Source organism: Bos indicus x Bos taurus, chromosome 20 (assembly GCF_003369695.1).
Source record: "Bos indicus x Bos taurus breed Angus x Brahman F1 hybrid chromosome 20, Bos_hybrid_MaternalHap_v2.0, whole genome shotgun sequence".
Taxonomy (NCBI): Eukaryota; Metazoa; Chordata; class Mammalia; order Artiodactyla; family Bovidae; genus Bos; species Bos indicus x Bos taurus.
Window position 1 is genome coordinate 7,896,894 of NC_040095.1, and position 19,937 is coordinate 7,916,830.

Genomic DNA, 19,937 nt, shown 5'->3' on the forward strand with positions numbered 1-19,937 from the left:
CACTGGACCACCAGGGAAGTCTTCCCCGTAGAATTTTCAACACCGTTGCTCCTCGCTTGCTGTCACTCTCTCCGACGTTACTCTTGGCTTCATTCAGTCATAATCTTGGCTTGTTCACCAGCACATTTCATGTCTCCAGCTCACTACCTTTAATACCCAAACTGTAACACCTCAACTCCACACATACCAACAGTCCGTCAACCCGGTCATTCTCAGTCCCTCATGATTTCCTTACTTACCCAGCTTTGATTCCATGGTGCATTATGCATTTCATGTCTCAGCAATGTCCTTGTCCCTTTCTTAATTACTCTGCACTCACTGATGAAACCTCTGCTGTTAAGTCCACACCTCAGCCTACCCGACATCTGCATCCTCAGAGCCAAATGTGACTAGAGAACAGCACAGTCATGCTGACTGGTCTTGCTCCCGTAACACTTCGCACGTGGGCCTGAGCTCTGCTGGTAATGCTGCTTCCCTCTCTAGCACTTTCACTCCCCTGACAGTAACCACAGCAAACAACAGAAATAGTCTAGGTACTTTTGTAGGCATTAACTCCCTTAATTCTCACAGCCACTCTCTGTGGTTGTGCCTAATTAACAGATGAGGAAAACGAAATACAAAGTGCTAAAATAACTTGCCAAAGTCACACAGTCACACCGCCAGCGAGTGGCTGAGCCAAGATCCAAACTCAGGCAGACAGGCTCCAAAGTATGAGCTCTTGGCCTCTTTCATACCTACTCCGTGTTCTCTATTCAAATGATCAACACCTCTATATAGCTCCAACTTCTCCAGGCTGTTTCAGTTGCTTGTTTTTTCCAATAAAGGAACTCAGTAAAGAACTTCTACAAACCACCATCGTCACTACTACACACTTAACTGCATCTGTGTCCCATCTCTGGCTTCCTTCCTGAGCAATGCCCAAACTATTCATACACTGTCTAGGCCAACCTTTGGGCACGCAGACCCCTACCTCCTCCCAAGGATACTGATCCAGCCACTGGCTCCCCTCTCCCATAATCATCAGTTTCCCCTTCTCTACAAAGGAATTATCCCCACGAGCATTCACGGTCATTCCATTCAGAAAATTACTATATTTTAACAATCATTTTAAATGAGGCTTTTAATTAATGTTTGATAGAGCTGATTCAAGTTGAACAGACCAAATTTCTTTAAACAAACTTACTTATACTCCAGAGTCCTGTAAACAACTTAGTAGTGTTTATACATTGAAGGTATTTGATTTTCTTGTAAATAGCACTTCAAATCAACGAGCATTTGAAGCAACAAGCATTTGACCCAACAAGCAAAACTTTCCACAGTTCGTAACTTTTATAAATAAAATAAATTAAATGTACAGTGAATAAGTTCTCTGAAATACTTCAATATTTCTGCAGGTTTAGTAACATCTTAAAAATACATTTCAACTAAAATTCACAAATCTAAAAACCTTTTAGGCATTTTTAGGCATTTTAAGTTGGAAATGAAGGCCAATGTTACATTGTAATATGCCAATTACAAATAATACTTCAAGTAGCAAATACTACAGTTTGTCCCAAACTTTAAAAACTATTCATGAACTCAGCACTGAACTATTGATGGCTATGAGAACTGTTTCCTAGCCTTTTTGAAAATTTATAATTATTACATATCTCATCTAAAAAATGGCAGCACTCTGGTGAAGTTGTGTTAAAGGGAATGAGTGGTTTTGGCCCCAGCAAGCAAGCCAGTTCACAGTGCTGGGATGAGGAACTCAAGCTTGGGGAATTCAAGGGTGAATTCAATGATAAATGAGAATACCAACCCTGGATGCCAAAAACTCGTCTTCCAAAAAACTAGCTTTTTTGGAAGAACCTCAACCTTTCAGCTTTATTAGTACCCCATTTATCAGCGTATTTATGAAATTTAAAAAACAACTTGTAAATTAACCCTTCTTAACATAAAGACAGAGCTTCTGATCTTGACTAATCTCATAATTACTCAAGGAAGCAAATTCTTGGTTTCTTACAAGCTACTGGGCTTCATAACGGCTTAAATCAATTCATGAAGGGAAAACCAGACTCTCTGAGCATACATGCTTATCAGAACATGGGAATATTTCTTTCTGCTTTAAAAATACACATATAAATTCACAGAACTGGAAGTGAATTTAAGAGGAGACTGCAATTACAAATCTTACTTTAATTAAGGACTCTTCTAGCCTAAGACATATTTCCTTACAGATAGTTAACTACTTTAGGAACTGGGGGAAGGTGGAAAAGGGACCAAGTGTAAAACCAGTGTGCTAGAAATGAATAGTCAGTGACTATCCATCAGGAATTGATACATCCCAGGAAATCAAGAAGAAAATAAGAGTCTCTTTATAAAAAATGTGATTTACGTTGAACTTAAAAAAAAAATAAAAAATACAAGGGGTTCTGAAACACAAAATGATGTTAGGAATAGAGGAGGGAAAAATAACCTAAATACAGGCCAAAGAAAATGGCTTTCAGAGGTAGGTAGCGGCAAGATAAGCTCCAAATATGGGTATAAAAAGGCTGAAAGGCTATTGGGCACAAGAGAAATGGCAAATTTTATCATTCCCCTGACCTGAAACAAGCTGAAAAGCTGGTAGAAAGGCTGCATACTGAGGGGAAGAGGATAAATATGGTTCCGAAGGCTTACCTGCAGGCCCTGTCCTGAGCAGCACAGTCAAGATTATGGGAAGAAAAAGAAAACACAGGCTGGTGAGCGCAATTTCTAGCTATCAAATCTGCCTCATCACACTCTCTGACTACATGTCAAACTCGTGTCAAGCACTTGGGAGTTGGCCACTAAGCTGCCACACTGGGAACAGATAGAGCCCAATTACCAGCTGAGGTGGAACTCGTGACTTGGGACAAATGATGACAGCAAGGAAAGGGGGCACGTTCAGCTGGAGCCTGGTGACCCCAAGTGCACTGACTGGAGAATTTACTGGTTGTTGCCATTTGTTTTCTTGTTTTTCCACGATAGGAAAAAATAAAGCCCTGTTCCTCTGGCAGGATTCTTAAGTCGAAACCCTCTCCAGAGTTCTGAGTGTTTACTCAAACATTGAAACAGAACTCAGCTATATTAAAATTAATGTCGACCTGTCCAAGATGGACGTACACTATGACCAAAACTGAGATCTCTTCCAGCTGAAGATGCCATGAAATAATTCAAAATAGAACATGGAAAACCATGTTTAAAAAGTTTCTTATTTTCCAAGCACAGTTATTCCAGTATCTTCTATAAAATTGCTTCTGCAAATAGATTTTTTTAATGTATCAAAGAGATTCTCTTCCCAACAGTTAATAGCATCAAATCTATTCCATGTTAGGAGTTCTTATGTTTCCTGTTAAGCAGACACTATGATTCAATCTTATTGTTCTCTAGAAATCCATCAGATGTATTATGCTGCAACACAGAAGTGCTTTCTTTCCTTGTCATGGTAGCAAACAGCATATCCATCATGCCCAAGGTTTCCAGTAGTTCTCGCTGGTAATCAATCTCTTTTTCTACAAGTCCTTGAAGTATCAAAAACTTTTTATCAACTACAGGTGATTGACCAATCACAGGTAGATATATATCTAGAAAGAGAGGAAACATTAACTATAAACATCTTTCTAAACAAAATATGAACAGCAGAATTTAGAAAAAGTACAAAAATATGAAATATAAAAGACACCAAAATATCTGTACTTGTACAATTTATGTTTTACATAAATAATCCATCTGAATATATGTATTTCAGAGAGAAATAATTAATTCCGACTTATTTTTCGTTTTCTCATTAAAAATTAGTCATGGTCATTGTAGGTATTTAAAGAAAAAAACTTTTTAAATTATAATAACCCTAGTGCTAGCAATTGAAAGCCAATCCATTGTATACATTTTACTGTACTTTAAAATGCACTGACTTACTATTATTGTTTTCTCCATGAAATCTTTACTGGAGACTTGATAAAGACAAGGTATTTCAATCTATTTGATTTCATTATCTGACACCTCTACTTCTTCAAGCATGCTAGAATTTTAGCAACTACTTACCAATAATTATTTCAGCAGCATTAATCAAAACAGGGGCAAATCTTGGCTGAGACAGATTCCTACAAAGCAAAAATTCTGTTTACTGAAACCTGCAAACTTTAAAAAAATCCTTAAAACAGATTTACTAAACTGTTCTGTCAATTCTCTACAAAGCTCAAACTAAAAGTAAATTTGGAGATAAAAATTTCAGATGCAAAATACATGCATTTCAGAGACAGAAAACATACCTTATCAAAAAATTAAGAACACGACTGATTTCCTTTTCATCTCGACCTGCAAGGGCATTTGCAAGGACTCCTCTTCGATTTAGCTCCTTTATGATGGAAACTGTAACCTCGGGTGTCTTGATTGTACAAGTAGGCTAGAAAATTTTTCAGAGTCAACATGAGCAGCACAAGAAAAGAATCAGTCTTAGTACTCACTAATAATTACCAAATGTAAACAGGTTTTTTTCCTTCCCAGTTTTGAGTCATGGCAAGAAACAAAATAATTCTTTTAAAAATAAACTCAATGTTATAGGGCAGCCTGGATGGGAGGGGAGCTTGGGAAAGAATGGATACATTTATAGCTGAATAGATACATTTACAGCTGAATGAATACATGAACAGTCAAGTCCCTTCACTGTCTACCTGAAACTCTCACAACACTGTTAACTGGCTATACCCCAATACAACATAAAAGTTTAAAATAAAAAAAAAATTCTTTGAGCTCCAGAATTCCCTGGTGGCCCAGTGGCTAAGAATTTGCCTGCCAGTGCAGGAAAGCCGTATTCAATCCCTGGTCTGGGATGATCTCACATGCCACAGGGCAACTAAGCCCATGAGCTGCAACTACTGAAGCCCGGCACTTTCTAGTTCATCAGTGCAGTTGCTCAGTTGTGTCCAACTTTTTGCAACCCCACGGACTGTAGCACACTAGGCTTCCCTGTCCATCACCAACTCCAGGAGCTTGCTCAGACTCATGTCCATTGAATATGTGATGCCATCCAACCATCTCATCCTCTGTCATCCCCTTCTCCTCCCGCCTTCAATCTTTCCCAGCATCAGGGTTTTTTTAAATGACTTAGTTCTTCGCATCAGGTGGCCAAAGGATTGGAGAGTTTCAACTTCAGCATCAGTCCTTCCAGTGAATATTCAGGACTGATTTCCTTTAGGACTGACTGGTTGGATCTCCTTGCAGTCCAAGGGACCCTCAAGAGTCTTCTCCAACACCACAATTCAAAGGCATCAGTTCTTTGGTGCTCAGCTTTCTTTATAGTCCAACTCTCATATCCATACATGACTACTGGAAAAACCATAGCTTTGACTAGATGGACCTTTGTCTGCAAAGTAATGTCTCTGCTTTTTAATATGCTGTCTAGGTTGGTCATAGCTTTTCTTCCAAGAAGCAAGTGTCTTTTTCATTTCATGGTTGCAATCACCATCTGCAGTGATTTTGGACCCCAAGAAAATAAAGTCTGTCACTGTTTCCATTGTTTCCCCACCTATTTGCCACGAAGTGGTCCAACTGGTTGCAGACAAAAGTACATCAAGGCTCGAGTCCATGCTCCGTAACAAAAGAAGCCACCAGGAGACTCCCGTGAACCGTAACTAGAGAGAAGACCTCACTTGTCACAACTAAAGAAACCCTACATAGCAACGAAGACCCAGTGCAGCTAAAATAATTATAAAAGTTAAAAATAATGTCCTGTGGGTTCATCAGTTCCAACAAATGCACCCTGCAGGCTCTGCATGTGCGGGGCAGATGGCAGATGGGAAAGCTCTGTACCTTCCCTTCAATCATGCTCTGAACCTAAAACTGCTCTAAAAAAACGTTTTTACAAAAAGAAAAATCACACACACTTTACTCACTCACCTCAAGGACTCTGTCAAGTGCCTTAGAGATCCGGAAGTTTTTCAGATCCCTGTCATACAATTCTAGATGTTTCTTTGATGGTCTGTTGATCAAAATGTCATCCTGCATTGAAAAGCAAATTTACAAAGAAAAATCAATATCCAAATAGTTTCATTCGAAATAATCATAGTTCCACAGTGTCCTCGAAGTCTATCATAAAGAAGGGTTATAAGCCCATGAAGTCAATCAAATGAAAACGGTACAATCTGCCACATCACCATGTTCTTAGTGTCCTGTGATTTTAACTTGGGATCCACACACAACATCTCCATCCTGGGCAGACACTGCTCACTGCAACTCTCTTTACATAGCAAGCAGTGACTGAGTAGAAAGAGAAAACAAGAATCTGAGCAACCACCTAGTACCAGTAGAGAAATCCTGGATCAATCAGAACTTCTTTGTATCTCCATCTTCTCAGATGTCAAATGGAGATATTATTGGCTCTACTCTTTTTCAGGGTTATTTAGAAGATCAAACCAGACAGTGTGTGAAAGACACTGTTCTGAGCATAGTAATGTTGCCAAGATTCAGGGCATTAAGAAGTATCATTAGACAGTTTCTTCAACAAATGGTTTTGGGAAAACTGGACAGTTACATCCCCATTACTTATTAATTTAATGTCCCCAATCTAGCAATCTGGAGATAAATATGAAGTAGAGAAAAGTAAAATCAAGTTAAAAAATGAAGCTAACTGCCAGGTGAACTACACTTTTTCAGTAATGTGCAGGGATGAAGCTGGCTATTCTAACAACTTTCATCTGTAAAAAATACATATGAAATATACAAATACCTGTTGTTTCATATAATTTTTTCCCTTAATAAAAGTTCGATATGCAGGCCTTCTTCTCCTGGGCACCGAATCCTTCTTTGCTTCAGATTTCCGATGTTTAACACTCAGTATTCCATTGGTCATTCCTACAACTATTGTCTCATCTTCATGCTAAGAGCAATTAGAAAAGTAAGTTAGTGTATTAGGAACTCATAATTCACCTTGCTTTTTCTTCCAAATACCATTTATAATGTGCTTGCTACTTGTCCGTACTTTCATCAAGAGCTCCATTAGGATACTGATTCTCTGCCTAACAGTGACTGACCTATGTGAAAAGTTAAAGTAAAATCATTTTTATTCCTCTAAGATACTACTGTTTGACAGGATCTGCTGGAGAACGGATAGGCTACCCACTCCAGTATTCTCGGGCTTCCCTTTGTGGCTCAGCTGGTTAAGAATCCACCTGCAATGAGGGAGACCTGGTTCTATCCCTGGGTTGGGAAGATCCCCTGGAGAAGGGAAAGGCTACCACTGCAGTAATCTGGCCTGGGGTCGCAGAGAGTCAGACACCGCTGAGAAATTTTCATTTTTAATTATACTTGGAAATTATCACTGCCAGTTGGTATAATAATACACAGTTAATAACATCTTGGGAAATATTTCCAAAATAATTTCTCCCCATACTCTCCTCCTAGAAAAAGACTGATGTGGTAGCATGCGTGTGTGGACCCATGCTAATTGCTTTAGTCGTGTCCAACTCTTTTGTGACCCTTTGGACTATAGCCCACCAGGTTCCTCTGTCCACAGGATCCTCCTGGCAAGAAAACTGGAGTGGGCTGCCATGCCCTCCTCCAGGGGACCTTCCCGACCCAGGGGGTGAACCCGCGTCTCCTGCGTCTCCTGCGCTAGCAGGCGTGTTCTTTCCCACCAGCACCACCAGGGAGCCCCAGAGGCGGCACGACTTTCCAACATCTTGTCAAAAAAACGTTGCATAACTTCTTTTCCACTGCCAGTTCAGATTTCTATATAAGGTGTTCAAACCTATTCTTCCTCCTCAATAGCTCATGAAACTGGACACTAAACACCCCAGAAAGAGCAGTTAACAAAGAAAAGGAGACATTCCATTTTGTTGCCCCTTTGTCTCCCCCACCCCCTGCCCGCCCTTTTGTTTTTTGGCTTAGAGAGCCAACCTGACTTTTTGGAGTATTTAACCCTTGCGTTAAATGTGCTGAAGAGAGACTTATCTACTTTCCAGGTCCTGCCCTTAGTGTTAACAATGCCTATACAACACTACAGTTAGTTTGAGTTGTGCAATGAGTAGGACCTAAATCTGAATTCATGCTTAGTTATTAAGACAACTCATATATTCCAGCCATTGTCTTAACCCAATTATCTAATGTGATAAGAAGAAACTAATACTTATTCAAATGCGAAGATAAACCTTAATACTTCACGTTAGTTTCATTTAACAGGCAAGGTTAGTCAAAGTTTAAAAAAAAAAAAAAGCTAAAAGAGCTAAAAGTACTTACTGCAAGTGCAAGACTCAAAATTGAAGCTGTATAATCAAAACTGTGGACTACTTTGTAGGAAGTTGTGCTATATACTTTCACCTTCCTAACAAAAAAAGAAAAAAAAGAGCTTTGTCACAAAGCATCTTAGAAATGAGTATAAAAAGTTAGTTTTTAAAAATTCAATATATGAATATTAAAACATACAACAATGAAGAAAAATGATTAGTAACATTAGTTACAAAGTAATTTATCACTGAATCTCTTTTAAAAACAAACTCTTTTTTATTGTTTGCATAAACACTTCAAGCAGCCACCAGATGGATAGACCACTGTCTCCTGAAGATGAAACTCGAAACTAAAGAAACAGCATCAAAGTCCATTGACGTCAAAGAGCAGGGTTTCTCAGCTTCACTCATCGTTACTGACACTGTGGGCAGGATAATTCTTTGTAATGGTGGCTGTCCTGTGTACTGCAGGATCTTCAGTGGCATTTGTGACCTCTTCTCCCTACATACCAAGAACACTCTACCCCCAGGTTGTGACAACAACTGAAAATGTCCACAGAGAGTGCGAACAGCCCCTGAGGGACAAAAGGCACTCTGGGTTGAGAACTACTATGAACAGAGCTAACTTACCAGGAGCTTTTGAAGGGACACATCTAAAAATCAAGTCCCAAACTGTCTACTAATACCACTGCAGGGAATTTGCTTTATATTTACATGGTAAGTTCCTCTGTATCAGAAGTATTTTCTAGCTTTTAAAATATGTATACTTTTTAATAAATATGATGAAAAACCAAGGCTTTACATAACAGTGAAAAAAGAAATATGGAAATAAAAGGAGCAACAACAGATAAATGAAAGTAAACTCTAGAACTGGGTCATCGCTCTAGCCACATATGGCTCATGAGCACTTAAAATGTGGGCAGTGAAAAAGAAGTGAATTTATTTTACTTAATTTTAAAATTGAGGCAATATAAAAATATTTTTCTATTAAATACAACTATATTTCACTTAAATCATAAAGTATCATTGGGCATGTATATGAGGCTGAACTTGTTTCCGGTCTATCATTAATAATTTTATGCTGATTACATACTAAAATAATATTTTAGAGTAAATATATTATTAATTTTACCTTTTAAACATGGCTGGCAAAACTGAAAATTACATATGTAACTCAGACTGTGTTTCTGTTGTAGAGCACTGTTCTAGAACATTAATTGGTGAAACACTAATGCTTACTGAATACAGTAATATTTAGAAATATGTAATTTCCAGACAATTAACACACAGAAATTTTTATACGAAGTTTTAAATTTTAAAGAATATAAGCTAGAATATATATACACATACTCATAAGTATTTCAAAATATACAATAATGATTTTAAAAGAAAACTACAGAATAACCAATTATTTTAAAAGAATATTCAAATGATTCAATAAATTCCTGAAGTATATAAATTAAAGCAAAAAATTACATCAAGGGAGAAAATAAGTTTGCTCTGTATAAATGAAAGGTCAAAACTATTTTCAACTCAACAGATTTTTTTCAGGGAAATCATTTGGCAGCATATTAATGCTATCACAAGTTGTGCAGAAATAACATTTCTTCAAGCAGTAAACATATGCACACTAAGAATGATTAAGAAAGAAAATTAAAATGCTAACCTATCCAGTGAGCCAGAGAGTAACCTCTGTCCAGAGCTGCTGAGACATAAACATGTCACAGTTTTATGATGATTTTTCAAAGACACTAGCAACTGTCCTCCTTTTAGCATGTCCCAGACTTTAACATACCGACCTCCTATAAAAAGAAATAATCATTAGTTTAATTTGGAAAACAACTGAAAAGCACCATAAAATCATTCTTCAAAGAAATTTTGTACAAAAATGGGAAAGAATAACGAAGATATCGTTTCCTAAAAATTCTGTGAATGCCAACAAAACTGAAAAACTTCTCTATAACTTTTACTCTAAGAACTGGAAGCATTCTTAAAAGCAATTTAATCCAATGGTTTAAAAAGAAATTTTTTAATATGGCATCTTTTCTTTCAGATAAGTATTAAGCAAAAGTCTAGCAGGTAAAACAGAAAAAGAGGCTGGAGAGCTAGGGGTGGGAGGGGACAAGGAAGCTGGGGTTGGTGGGGACATAGGTCTTACCCATCCTGACTGTGAAAAAGGGCCTGGACCCCAATTCTCAGTCCCTGTCTCCCCACGGGCAGCAGCTCAGGAAAGAGACCACAGTTTGAAACCACTGACCTCGCCCAGTGGTCAGATAGACCTCTCATCTTCAAGATCTATCTATATTGCTTAAGGGATGGCCCAAGGTCACACAGTTAATCAGCAACAGACGGAGATCGGCATAAAGACACCCATTCTCCCTGTTCAACTTGTACGTACTTCCATTTCTCAAAATAACAGCAAGAAAAATAGAAACTCTGACAATATTATCAACTTATTTTGAAATCAAATAGGTATGAGGAAAAGAGTATAAAACGGGATAACTTCTATTTGGATTTTAGAATTAAGCAAAAAAACAAAGCAAAGCTATACACTACCTATGTATTCTTCTAATGCCAACACACGAATTTTGACTTAACAAATGAAAAAAGCCAATTTACTACTTCCATTATAAATCTGAAAATGCACTATGAACAATAATGAAAAAAATACCTCACTTTCAACTTGACGAAAAATACACTGAGGCCACTCTGAGTCCACGTTATCTCCTCCTCCAGCACTCTCAGCTCTTTGCTGAGTAAGGCCATTTCAATCAAGAGTCACATAAAAAGAGAGAAGCCTAATTCTAGATCTGAAAGAACTTGTGTTTTCAAAAGCAGCTACAGATCTCGTATGTAGGAACAACAGCAGGAGTCCGACCTGGATTTCTGGGTAAGTACACAACACAGGCTCTCAAATTCTGAGATTGCCGATTTGCTACTTACCACTTTTTCTTGGACAAATTACTTAAAACTTTGTCTTTATTTTGTAAAACAGAGAAAACTATCTTTTAAGCACATCTAGGGGACTGGAGAGAATAAAAGCACAGTGCCTGGCTCACAGTAGGTACTCAGTAAATAAAAACTGCTCGCCTATCCCACTTGTCAACTGTCTAAGCAAAAAAACTAAATGTGCGATTCAAGTGCACACTGACAAAGAAATACCTGACTCGAGACAAACAATACTGGTGAAACAATTTTTAAAGGAAATACCTGCTGATACCAGAAGACCTCCAGAGGGAAAAAGCAGGACACTCTCCACTGGCTGTCCATGCTCAACAGAGATAACACTCTGGTTTGTTCGTGCATCAAACATCTTCACAGTATGATCATACGACCCTAAAACAAAAATGTGTGTGTGTGCATATTCAAACAAAACTTTACCAGGAGAAAAGGCTTAGATGAAATTTTAAAAAGACATATGTATACTCAAGATACAGTACTTCTAAACCCTGTTACCACTGTCTGTTTCTGAAACACTAACCTACATGGAACCTTAAACTACTCCTGCCTTCAGACGACTGAGTCATCTGGGAGTCTGACACAGACACCCATGACGACTGGACTGCATCACCTCTGCTTCCTGACCACTGGGGGAGCTCTGAAAACCAGAGCACGATGTTTCAAATCACATGTGGAGGACAATTAAGAACAATCCCCCAAAGAAGAAAAAGAAAAGAAAACAACAGGATAAACACATACATATTTCTTTGAAAAAGAATCCCAAAGCAACATCCAAGTATATCAATAAACTTAACAACTTCAAGAGGGAAGAAAAAGATTTCACTAACCTGTGACAAAGAGATCTGTGTTCAGTTTGCTAGCACATCCACACCTCACATAATCAGAATGTTCTTTGAATGTCAGAATTTCTTTGGAGTTTGGAATATCCCATAATTTAACTGTATAATCATCAGCCCCAGAAACCACATGATATTTGTCAGCTGTAAAATCTACTGAATGAACTGCTCTGAAAAATCAAGAATCAATATATCAAAAAACAAGAAAAAATTATTTCTGGTATCGTCTAACATCCTAAATAACAAGAAAAGCAGCTCATTTTCAGTAAGTAATTGTAGAGAGAAATCATGAGAGAAAAATAAAATCTTAAAAATCTTTAAACAGATGTTTATCCTCAAGCCAATTTAAAATGTATATATCCCTGGTACTATGAAGTTAATAAAAATACTGAACAATGGCCTTAAAATTATATTTTCTGATATGTTAACATTTCTACTTTGCTGCTCAGTGGAAAGTTAAATGTTCTAAATGTTGGCACAAAGTTACTTTAATTTAAAAAATTTAAAAATGGGTAGATTTTTAAAAATTCTAAGGAGACTTGCCACTAAGCAGAATCATGTTCCATGAATCTACTATATTTAAAACATTTCAGTGATGAACTAAGACTATCCTGATAATATACTATAAAAAACACTTTTTGAGACTTAAAATCAACAGTAAATTTCAGCAATGACATTGGTAATCCTGAAACAAAGTTATAAAACTGCCTTTGGCTGTTTAATTTTTAAGAAGCAAAATACCAAATACAAGTAGAAAAAAAAAATCCCACCTTCCAACTTGATTTCAAAAAAACAAACTCTATTTGTTTATATTAAATCCAGGCCTCTTGAGTTCTCCATAACAGTTGTGAGGTTGCCTTTAGAACCTCAATGGGGTCACAAAACTCACTGAGAAGTTAACGAAAGCTATAGGACGTCTACATAGAGAAACTCACATTTCCTAAAATGTTGCAAAAAATTCTAGGGAATTCATGAGCCCCATCAAAATGGACCATAGGACTGAACCAAGTTATGCACGCTGTCTTAGAACAATCAGGAAATAAAGTCAATAATGGTACATAATCGTCACAGAACTCTTTCTTTCAAAGCCTGTAAAACCAACAGAACTTACAACAAATGTACAGAAAGACAACTATCTGTAACTGTATGGTGACAGATATTAACCGGTTTATTGTGACAATCATTACACAATATACACAAATACTGTACACCTGAAAGTAACAGAATGTATGCTAATTATACTTCAATAAAAAAATAAAACAAAACAACTGTCTCTTACTTAGTATGGCCTTCAAACTGCCTGAGGGGAGCCCTCCCGCTTATATCAAAAAGCTGAACCCCACCATCTTCACTGCCAGCCACAAGGAGTCTACCATCCTGTCGAAAAGTAGCACAGTATGCTGTGTCTTTAAATCGGGAAAAGGTTTTTATAGGTTCTTGGGAGTATCGGCCATAAAGGTGAATCTACAACAAGATAAAAAACACAGCATTTTACTAGATGGCTCAAGAACAGCAGTAAATATAAACTACGTGAAAGAAAAATATTACATTTACCCTTGAAGAAGCTGTGACTGCGTAGTTATACGGAGGCTGGGGAGAAAAGTCCACTTTTGACACTGCACCAAACTCCTTGATCTGAACAGGTGTCTTAATGAAAAATAATAGAGAGTATTAACACAGTTACAACCATGCAGGCTACTTTGTACCCTGCCTTTTTTTCACTAACATATCTTAGCTAACTTTTCATGTGAGCAATAGCTTTACCATCCATTATAAGATATATCATAACTTACTTTACCAGTCCACTACTAACAAACAGGTTTTTCTGAGATTTCTAATATTATAAATAATACTTCAATGAGCATCTTTACACATAAGGATAACATACACAAATTTTGGAGAGTATATTCACTGATGAAGTTCCAAGCTGTGTAATTTACAAGACCACAAGTTATTTTTATCATAAGAGATAATGCCAGAATTGCCCTCTGAAAAGTTTGCACCAATTTTCCCTACCTCAAGCAGAAATGATGATCAAAATTTTTCATTTGCGTCAACATTATACATGAAAAGGTATCTAAATTATTACTCAATAATTATCTAATCATTGTTTTAATTTGCACTTATTCAATTATGAGTGAAGTTGGAGCTCTTTTAATATATTTATTGGCTACTTAAATTTCCTTTCCTATAAACTTTCCAATCCGAACATCTTTCCATTTTTCTATTAAGTCAATCATCTTTTTTATAAAGAAAAATCATTTAATTAGCCTTTTCAGACAGCAAAGAATTCATTTTACATCTCTTCCTCCTGAGATTAAGAAAAAAAGTTTTTTTAAAACCTTCTTTCATATGAGATTCAAGTTCTAAAATTTAATTCACTTGCATTGATTAATCATCTATTGTCTGTTAGATACCTGTATTATTAAACTGATTAAGGAATATGGATTTTTATATAATTCCAAGAAAAAAAAATCAGACATCCAATTTTCTATCCAAACTATAAGCTGCTGACAGATTATTTTTAGTTATTAACTCTTTACTAGCATATCCAAAGTCTTACAAATGCTGGAGAAATTGGCATTAAATGCAAAACAGCACCCCCTTAATTTTGTCTACACTTACCTTATAGTTGTTCCAGTACAGTGTATCTTGGGTGATTTTTTCACCAAGTACAGGATATGTCTGGATTGATACAGGCTTATAACCAGCCATACTTTCATATAATTGCACTGTTATCCAAGGGTAACTAGTTTGAAACTGGTGTAATTAAAGTGACTGTCTTATGTCTGAAAAAAAAATATTTTATATACACATTACTACTATTCATAAACCTATATATAGTTATGATTCTTACTCTGTGTCTTTTCCAAAGGTTGTGCGGTAGCTCATAGATCAGTGATCATAACCATTTAACCTTAATACAGAAGAGACAATCTAAAGGAAACAAGAAGAAAACAGGGCTACCATAGTGTACTATCTGCTCAGTTATACGCAGAGACTACACACAAATGTTCCCGCACCTAACTGACCAATTTACAACACTTGGGAATAAATCTGGCTCAGCCATCCAGTTGCCAAAGCAGAGCGAAACACACTGGCTTGGAACATTCATTTATTAACAACAGAAAATATTAACATGAAACTGCAAATACAAATGCTTCCTAAAATTAAACTTAAGACAACATTTAATCTATAAAAACAGTCTAGGGACCTGGGGCTTCCCTGATGGCTCAGAGGGTAGCGTCTGCCCACAATGCAGGAGACCCGGGTTCGATTCCTGGTTCAGGAAGATCCCATGGAGAAAGAAATGGCACCCCACTCCAGTACTCTTGCCTAGAAAATCCCATGGATGGAGAAGCCTGGTAGGCTACAGTCCATGGGGTCACAAAGAGTTGGACACGACTGAGCGACTTCACTTCACTAGGGACCTGACTTCCTGAAAGCCTAAAACTGCCAAGAAGAAAGCAGAGCTGATATTTTAATGTAGACGAATAAAATTAAATTTAAAAGCTTCTGATGTAGAAGATTAAAATTAAGTTAGTTGATTTTAAAAGGCTTAAACTTAAGAAAGAAAACAAGAATAAAACAATTCTGAAATGAAATTCTAGAAAGAAATATCAATAACCTCAGATATGCAGATGACACCACCCTTATGGCAGAAAGTAAAGAGGAACTAAAAAGCCTCTTGATGAAAGTGAAAGAGGAGAGTGAAAAAGTTGGCTTAAAGCTCAACATTCAGAAAACGAAGATCATGGCATCTGGTCCCATCACTGCCTGGGAAATAGAGACGCTTACTCCTTGGAAGGAAAGTTATGACCAACCTAGATAGCATATTCAAAAGCAGAGACACTACTTTGCGAAAAAAGGTCCGTCTAGTCAAGGCTATGGTTTTTCCAGTGGTCATGTATGGACGCGAGAGCTGGACTGTGAAGAAAGCTGAGCACCGAAGAATTGATGCTTTTGAACTGTGGTGCTGGAGAAGACTCTTGAGAGTCCCTTGGACTGCAAGGAGATCCAACCAGTCCATTCTAAAGGAGATCAGCCCTGGGTGCTCTTTGGAAGGACTGATGCTAAAGCTGAAACTCCAGTACTTTGGCCACCTCATGCAACGAGTTGACTCATTGGAAAAGACTCTGATGCTGGGAGGGATTGGGGGCAGGAGGAGAAGGTGATGACAGAGGATGAGATGGCTGGATGGCATCACTGACTCGATGGACGTGAGTTTGAGTGAACTCCGGGAGATGGTGATGGACGGGGAGGCCTGGCGTGCTGCGATTCATGGGGTCGCAGACAGTCGGACATGACTGAGCGACTGAACTGAACTGAAAGCTTTTATAATTCCACATTTGTTTTATTAAATCTAAGGTTTAAAAAATAACTTTTCACAACATGAAGAGTGTTTCTTTGCATAAACTTCTTCACATACCATAGGATCTTTACAATACCTTTACCTCAATGTTTTACAATGTTGTGCTGGTTTCTGCCATACAACAACTAATTAAAACTTTTAACTAACATGTAATTAAGCTGAAATGTCTTTCCAGAACCATTTATTTGCAACAGGGGAATAATTCAGTGGAGCAACTCATCTATTCTCAAAAGTCTGAAAACACTGTAACACCAAAATACACAGGTGCAACATATTTTAAAGGCTTTGATGAAACATGGCAATTCATGATTTAAAAAAGGGAAACTATTCTGTTCACTGAAGTACTTACAAAGTAACACACTGTTTTAGGCACTGGGGCACAATGCTGAGTGAAACAGACATGGTCAGTGCCTTCATATACTCTGAGACTCTTCATTTCAGCTGGTAATTGGCACCAGCTGGGAATCTTGAATCAGTCCTAACTTGTCGTTCCTTCTCACTTCTAACATATAATATTTAGCAAGAGCTGCTGATTTTACCTTCCAAATCTTTCTAAACTCCATAATGTCCACACCACCTAGTTAGACTGTTCTAATTCACATCTTCTCAACTACTGAAATAGTGCAATTTAAGGTCTCCCTGACTCTGTCTGTCTTCCAAATAGCTGTCAGAGTTACCGAACTACCATGCAAATCTAGCTTTTGCTACAAAGCCCAAAACTGCCCAGAAAAGAAGGTGCAAGCTCCTTCAAACAGAATTAAGGCCCTCTGTAATCTTGCCCTTGCTTATCTTTCCAGCTTCACTTCTTTTTACTCACTTAACACACCATACTCTTCCTTGTCTCAGTATCTGTCTTCATCTGTCCTCTCTGGCAAGAATGATCTCTTTCTATCTACCTCTTATTTATCACTTAATATTTGAGAATTACATCCTCCAGGAAACCTCTGACTTCCTTAGCTAGGTTACAGGCTTGTCTTTTATAAATCTACTTGACTGTATTTCTGTCAATTCATATAAACATATGGCATCATAATGATCCTTTTTCCCCATTAGTCAAAGCAATGGTTTTTCCAGTAGTCATGTCTGGATGTGAGAGCTGGGCCATAAAGAAAGCTGAGCACCGAAGAATTGATGCTTTTGAACTGTGGTGTTGGAAAAGACTCTTGAGAATCCCTTGGACTGCAAGGAGGTCAAACCAGTCAGTCCTAAAGGAAATCAGTTCTGAATATTCATTGAAAGGACTGATGCTGAAACTGAAACTCCAATACTTTGGCCACCTGATGGGAAGAACTGACACACTGGAAAAGAGCCTGATGCTGCAAAAGATTGAAGGCAGGAGAAGGGTATGACAGAGGATGAGATGGTTGGATGGCATCACTGACTCGATGGACATCAGTTTGAGCAGGCTCCAGAAGTTGTTGATAGACAGGGGCTTGGCATGCTGCAGTCCATGGGGTGGCAAAGAGTCGGACATGACTGAGGGGCCGAACTGAAACTGAACATTTTATGTCTGGAAGACTAAGAACAACTGCCCAATTGGGGCTTCCCTGGCTCAGACAGTGAAGAATCTGCCTGCAATGCAAGAGATGTGGGTTCAATTCCTCGGCTGGGAAGATCCCCTGGAGAAGGGAATGACTATACCCACTCCAGCGTCCCTGCCTGGAGAATCCCACGGACAGAGAAGCCTCGTGGGCTACGGTCCATGGAATCACAAAAAGTCAGATGTGACTGAGCGACTAACACTTGAGTTTCAAATAAATATTCGTGAAAGGAACAAAAGGAAGCATTGTGCTGGGTTATATGGGAAACAAAATTAAAACCATGAGTGGTGTGAACACTGCTATAAAGCACAAGTCCACAGAGTTTTTCTGTAAAAGGCCAAAGAATAAATATTTTAGGCTTTGTAGGCCAGCAGGCAAAATGGAGGATATTATGTAGTTACTTACATACCAAGAAAGAAAAAATTTCAAATTTTTTACTAACAAGCTACCCCCAAATAACTGTAAGTATGATATTCTGTTTATGAATGAAAGAGACTCTTTGGAGAAGGGGGAGAAAGTTACATGGACTTTGAATGATGTGTCCTGTCATCAAATAGGGCTTCCCCAGTGGCAAAGTGGTAAAGAACCCGCCTGTCAATTCAGGAGATGCAGGAGACTCAGGTTCGATCCCTGGGTCGGGAAGATCCCCTAGAGAAGGGCATGGCAACCCACTCCAGTCTTCCTGCCTGGAGAATCCCCATGGACAGAGGAGCCTGGGGAGCCAAGGTCCATAGGGCGGCAGAGAGTGAGACACAACTGAAGCCACTTAGCACATACCCATCATCAAACAAATCACAAATGTTCATCTATAAAAAACATACGTGGCTCACTGACGACCCCAGAACAGACAGTGGGCCAGATCTAGCCTGTCTGTGGGCCTTAGCCCCTCACTAGAGCACGGCTGACCCTTGAACAGCAGTTTTGAATTGTGTGGGTCTGCTTAGAGCAGATTTTTTTTCAACAGTAAATACCACAGTACTACAGAATTACGGCTTGTTGAAAGCACAAGTGGAGCCCAGGATGTGGAGGAATCCCATACACGGAGAGTCCACTGTAAGTTATCCCTCCCAAGAAGGTAAGGGCCCCTAAAGCTGCCTCACCGCAGTGTTCGAGAGTCAACTATATAGGCGATGGAGAACATAACTGCCTTGAAAGAAGTACTTTACAGTGGTTTGCCAGATTAAAGTGACGAACAGCATCAGAGGCAGGAGAGGGGAAGCAAGACGGTGTAAAAGCACGGATGCAAGAAGTGACGTGAAAATGAACAGGAAAAAAACAATCAGAGAGTGGTAACAGGCTGAAAAAACCGGGCCTGAATGAAAACTAGGTACTACTACATCACAAGGCAGAACACCAAAAGTATGCTATAAGTAATATACAGAAAACAAAACGCTCAGACGAGACTTTAACTGGGAGGCTACCAGAAACATTCAAAGTGTGCATTTCAGTTGGGCCTTTAGAATAATATTGAAACCAATTAACCACTTAATAAGAGGGGCACTGCAAACTGAGAGAACCACATAAGCAAAGACAGAGATGGAAATCTGCCTACTACTTTGAAAGGGTGTGGATTACTCCAGGGACTAATAATGGTGGACAGTAGAAGTGGAGAGTGACCGTAGAAGAGGAAAATCTAGGTCGAAAGTAAACTGCGAGGATCCTGAGAGGTTGCTTAAGGAATTTAGCCACTCCGCGGAGACCGGGAAGCCCCAAGGAAACATGCTAGATAGCAAGGAAGGCCTGATGTGAGTCTGGGGTACCTTCATTGGGAGCCCCCTTTACCTCCGTAAGCCCGGACGGTCCGCCGAGACTCCAGCGTCAAGAATTTCTTGGACTCCGCCAGTCCCCTTCCTGACTATGCAGGAGAACATGCAGAAGATCACGTGGATACTGTAAGAAACCCCTGAAACACGCCGCGAACAGACGAGCCCGTCGGGTCGCACGAAGGTGACGTCAGGGCGCAGGCTCCCGAGACGCACGCAGCCTGGGTGACGCAGGGAGG

At 38.7% G+C, this 19,937-nt stretch overlaps 1 protein-coding gene across 1 annotated transcript; it reads right to left on the reverse strand.

The window, feature by feature from the left end:
- Positions 1-1,102: 1,102 nt before the first annotated feature.
- UTP15 (UTP15, small subunit processome component) lies at positions 1,103-19,892 on the reverse strand. The gene is made up of 13 exons (XM_027520002.1): positions 19,718-19,892; positions 14,648-14,811; positions 13,577-13,669; positions 13,302-13,486; positions 12,014-12,192; positions 11,436-11,561; positions 9,892-10,027; positions 8,239-8,323; positions 6,731-6,880; positions 5,902-6,003; positions 4,275-4,408; positions 4,048-4,106; positions 1,103-3,587 (listed from the first exon to the last, which is right to left on the reverse strand). Exons 2-13 carry the CDS (start codon positions 14,735-14,737, stop codon positions 3,367-3,369), a joined length of 1,560 nt encoding a protein of 519 aa, XP_027375803.1. The 5' UTR covers positions 14,738-14,811; positions 19,718-19,892; the 3' UTR covers positions 1,103-3,366.
- Between the last annotated feature and the right edge of the window lie 45 nt (positions 19,893-19,937).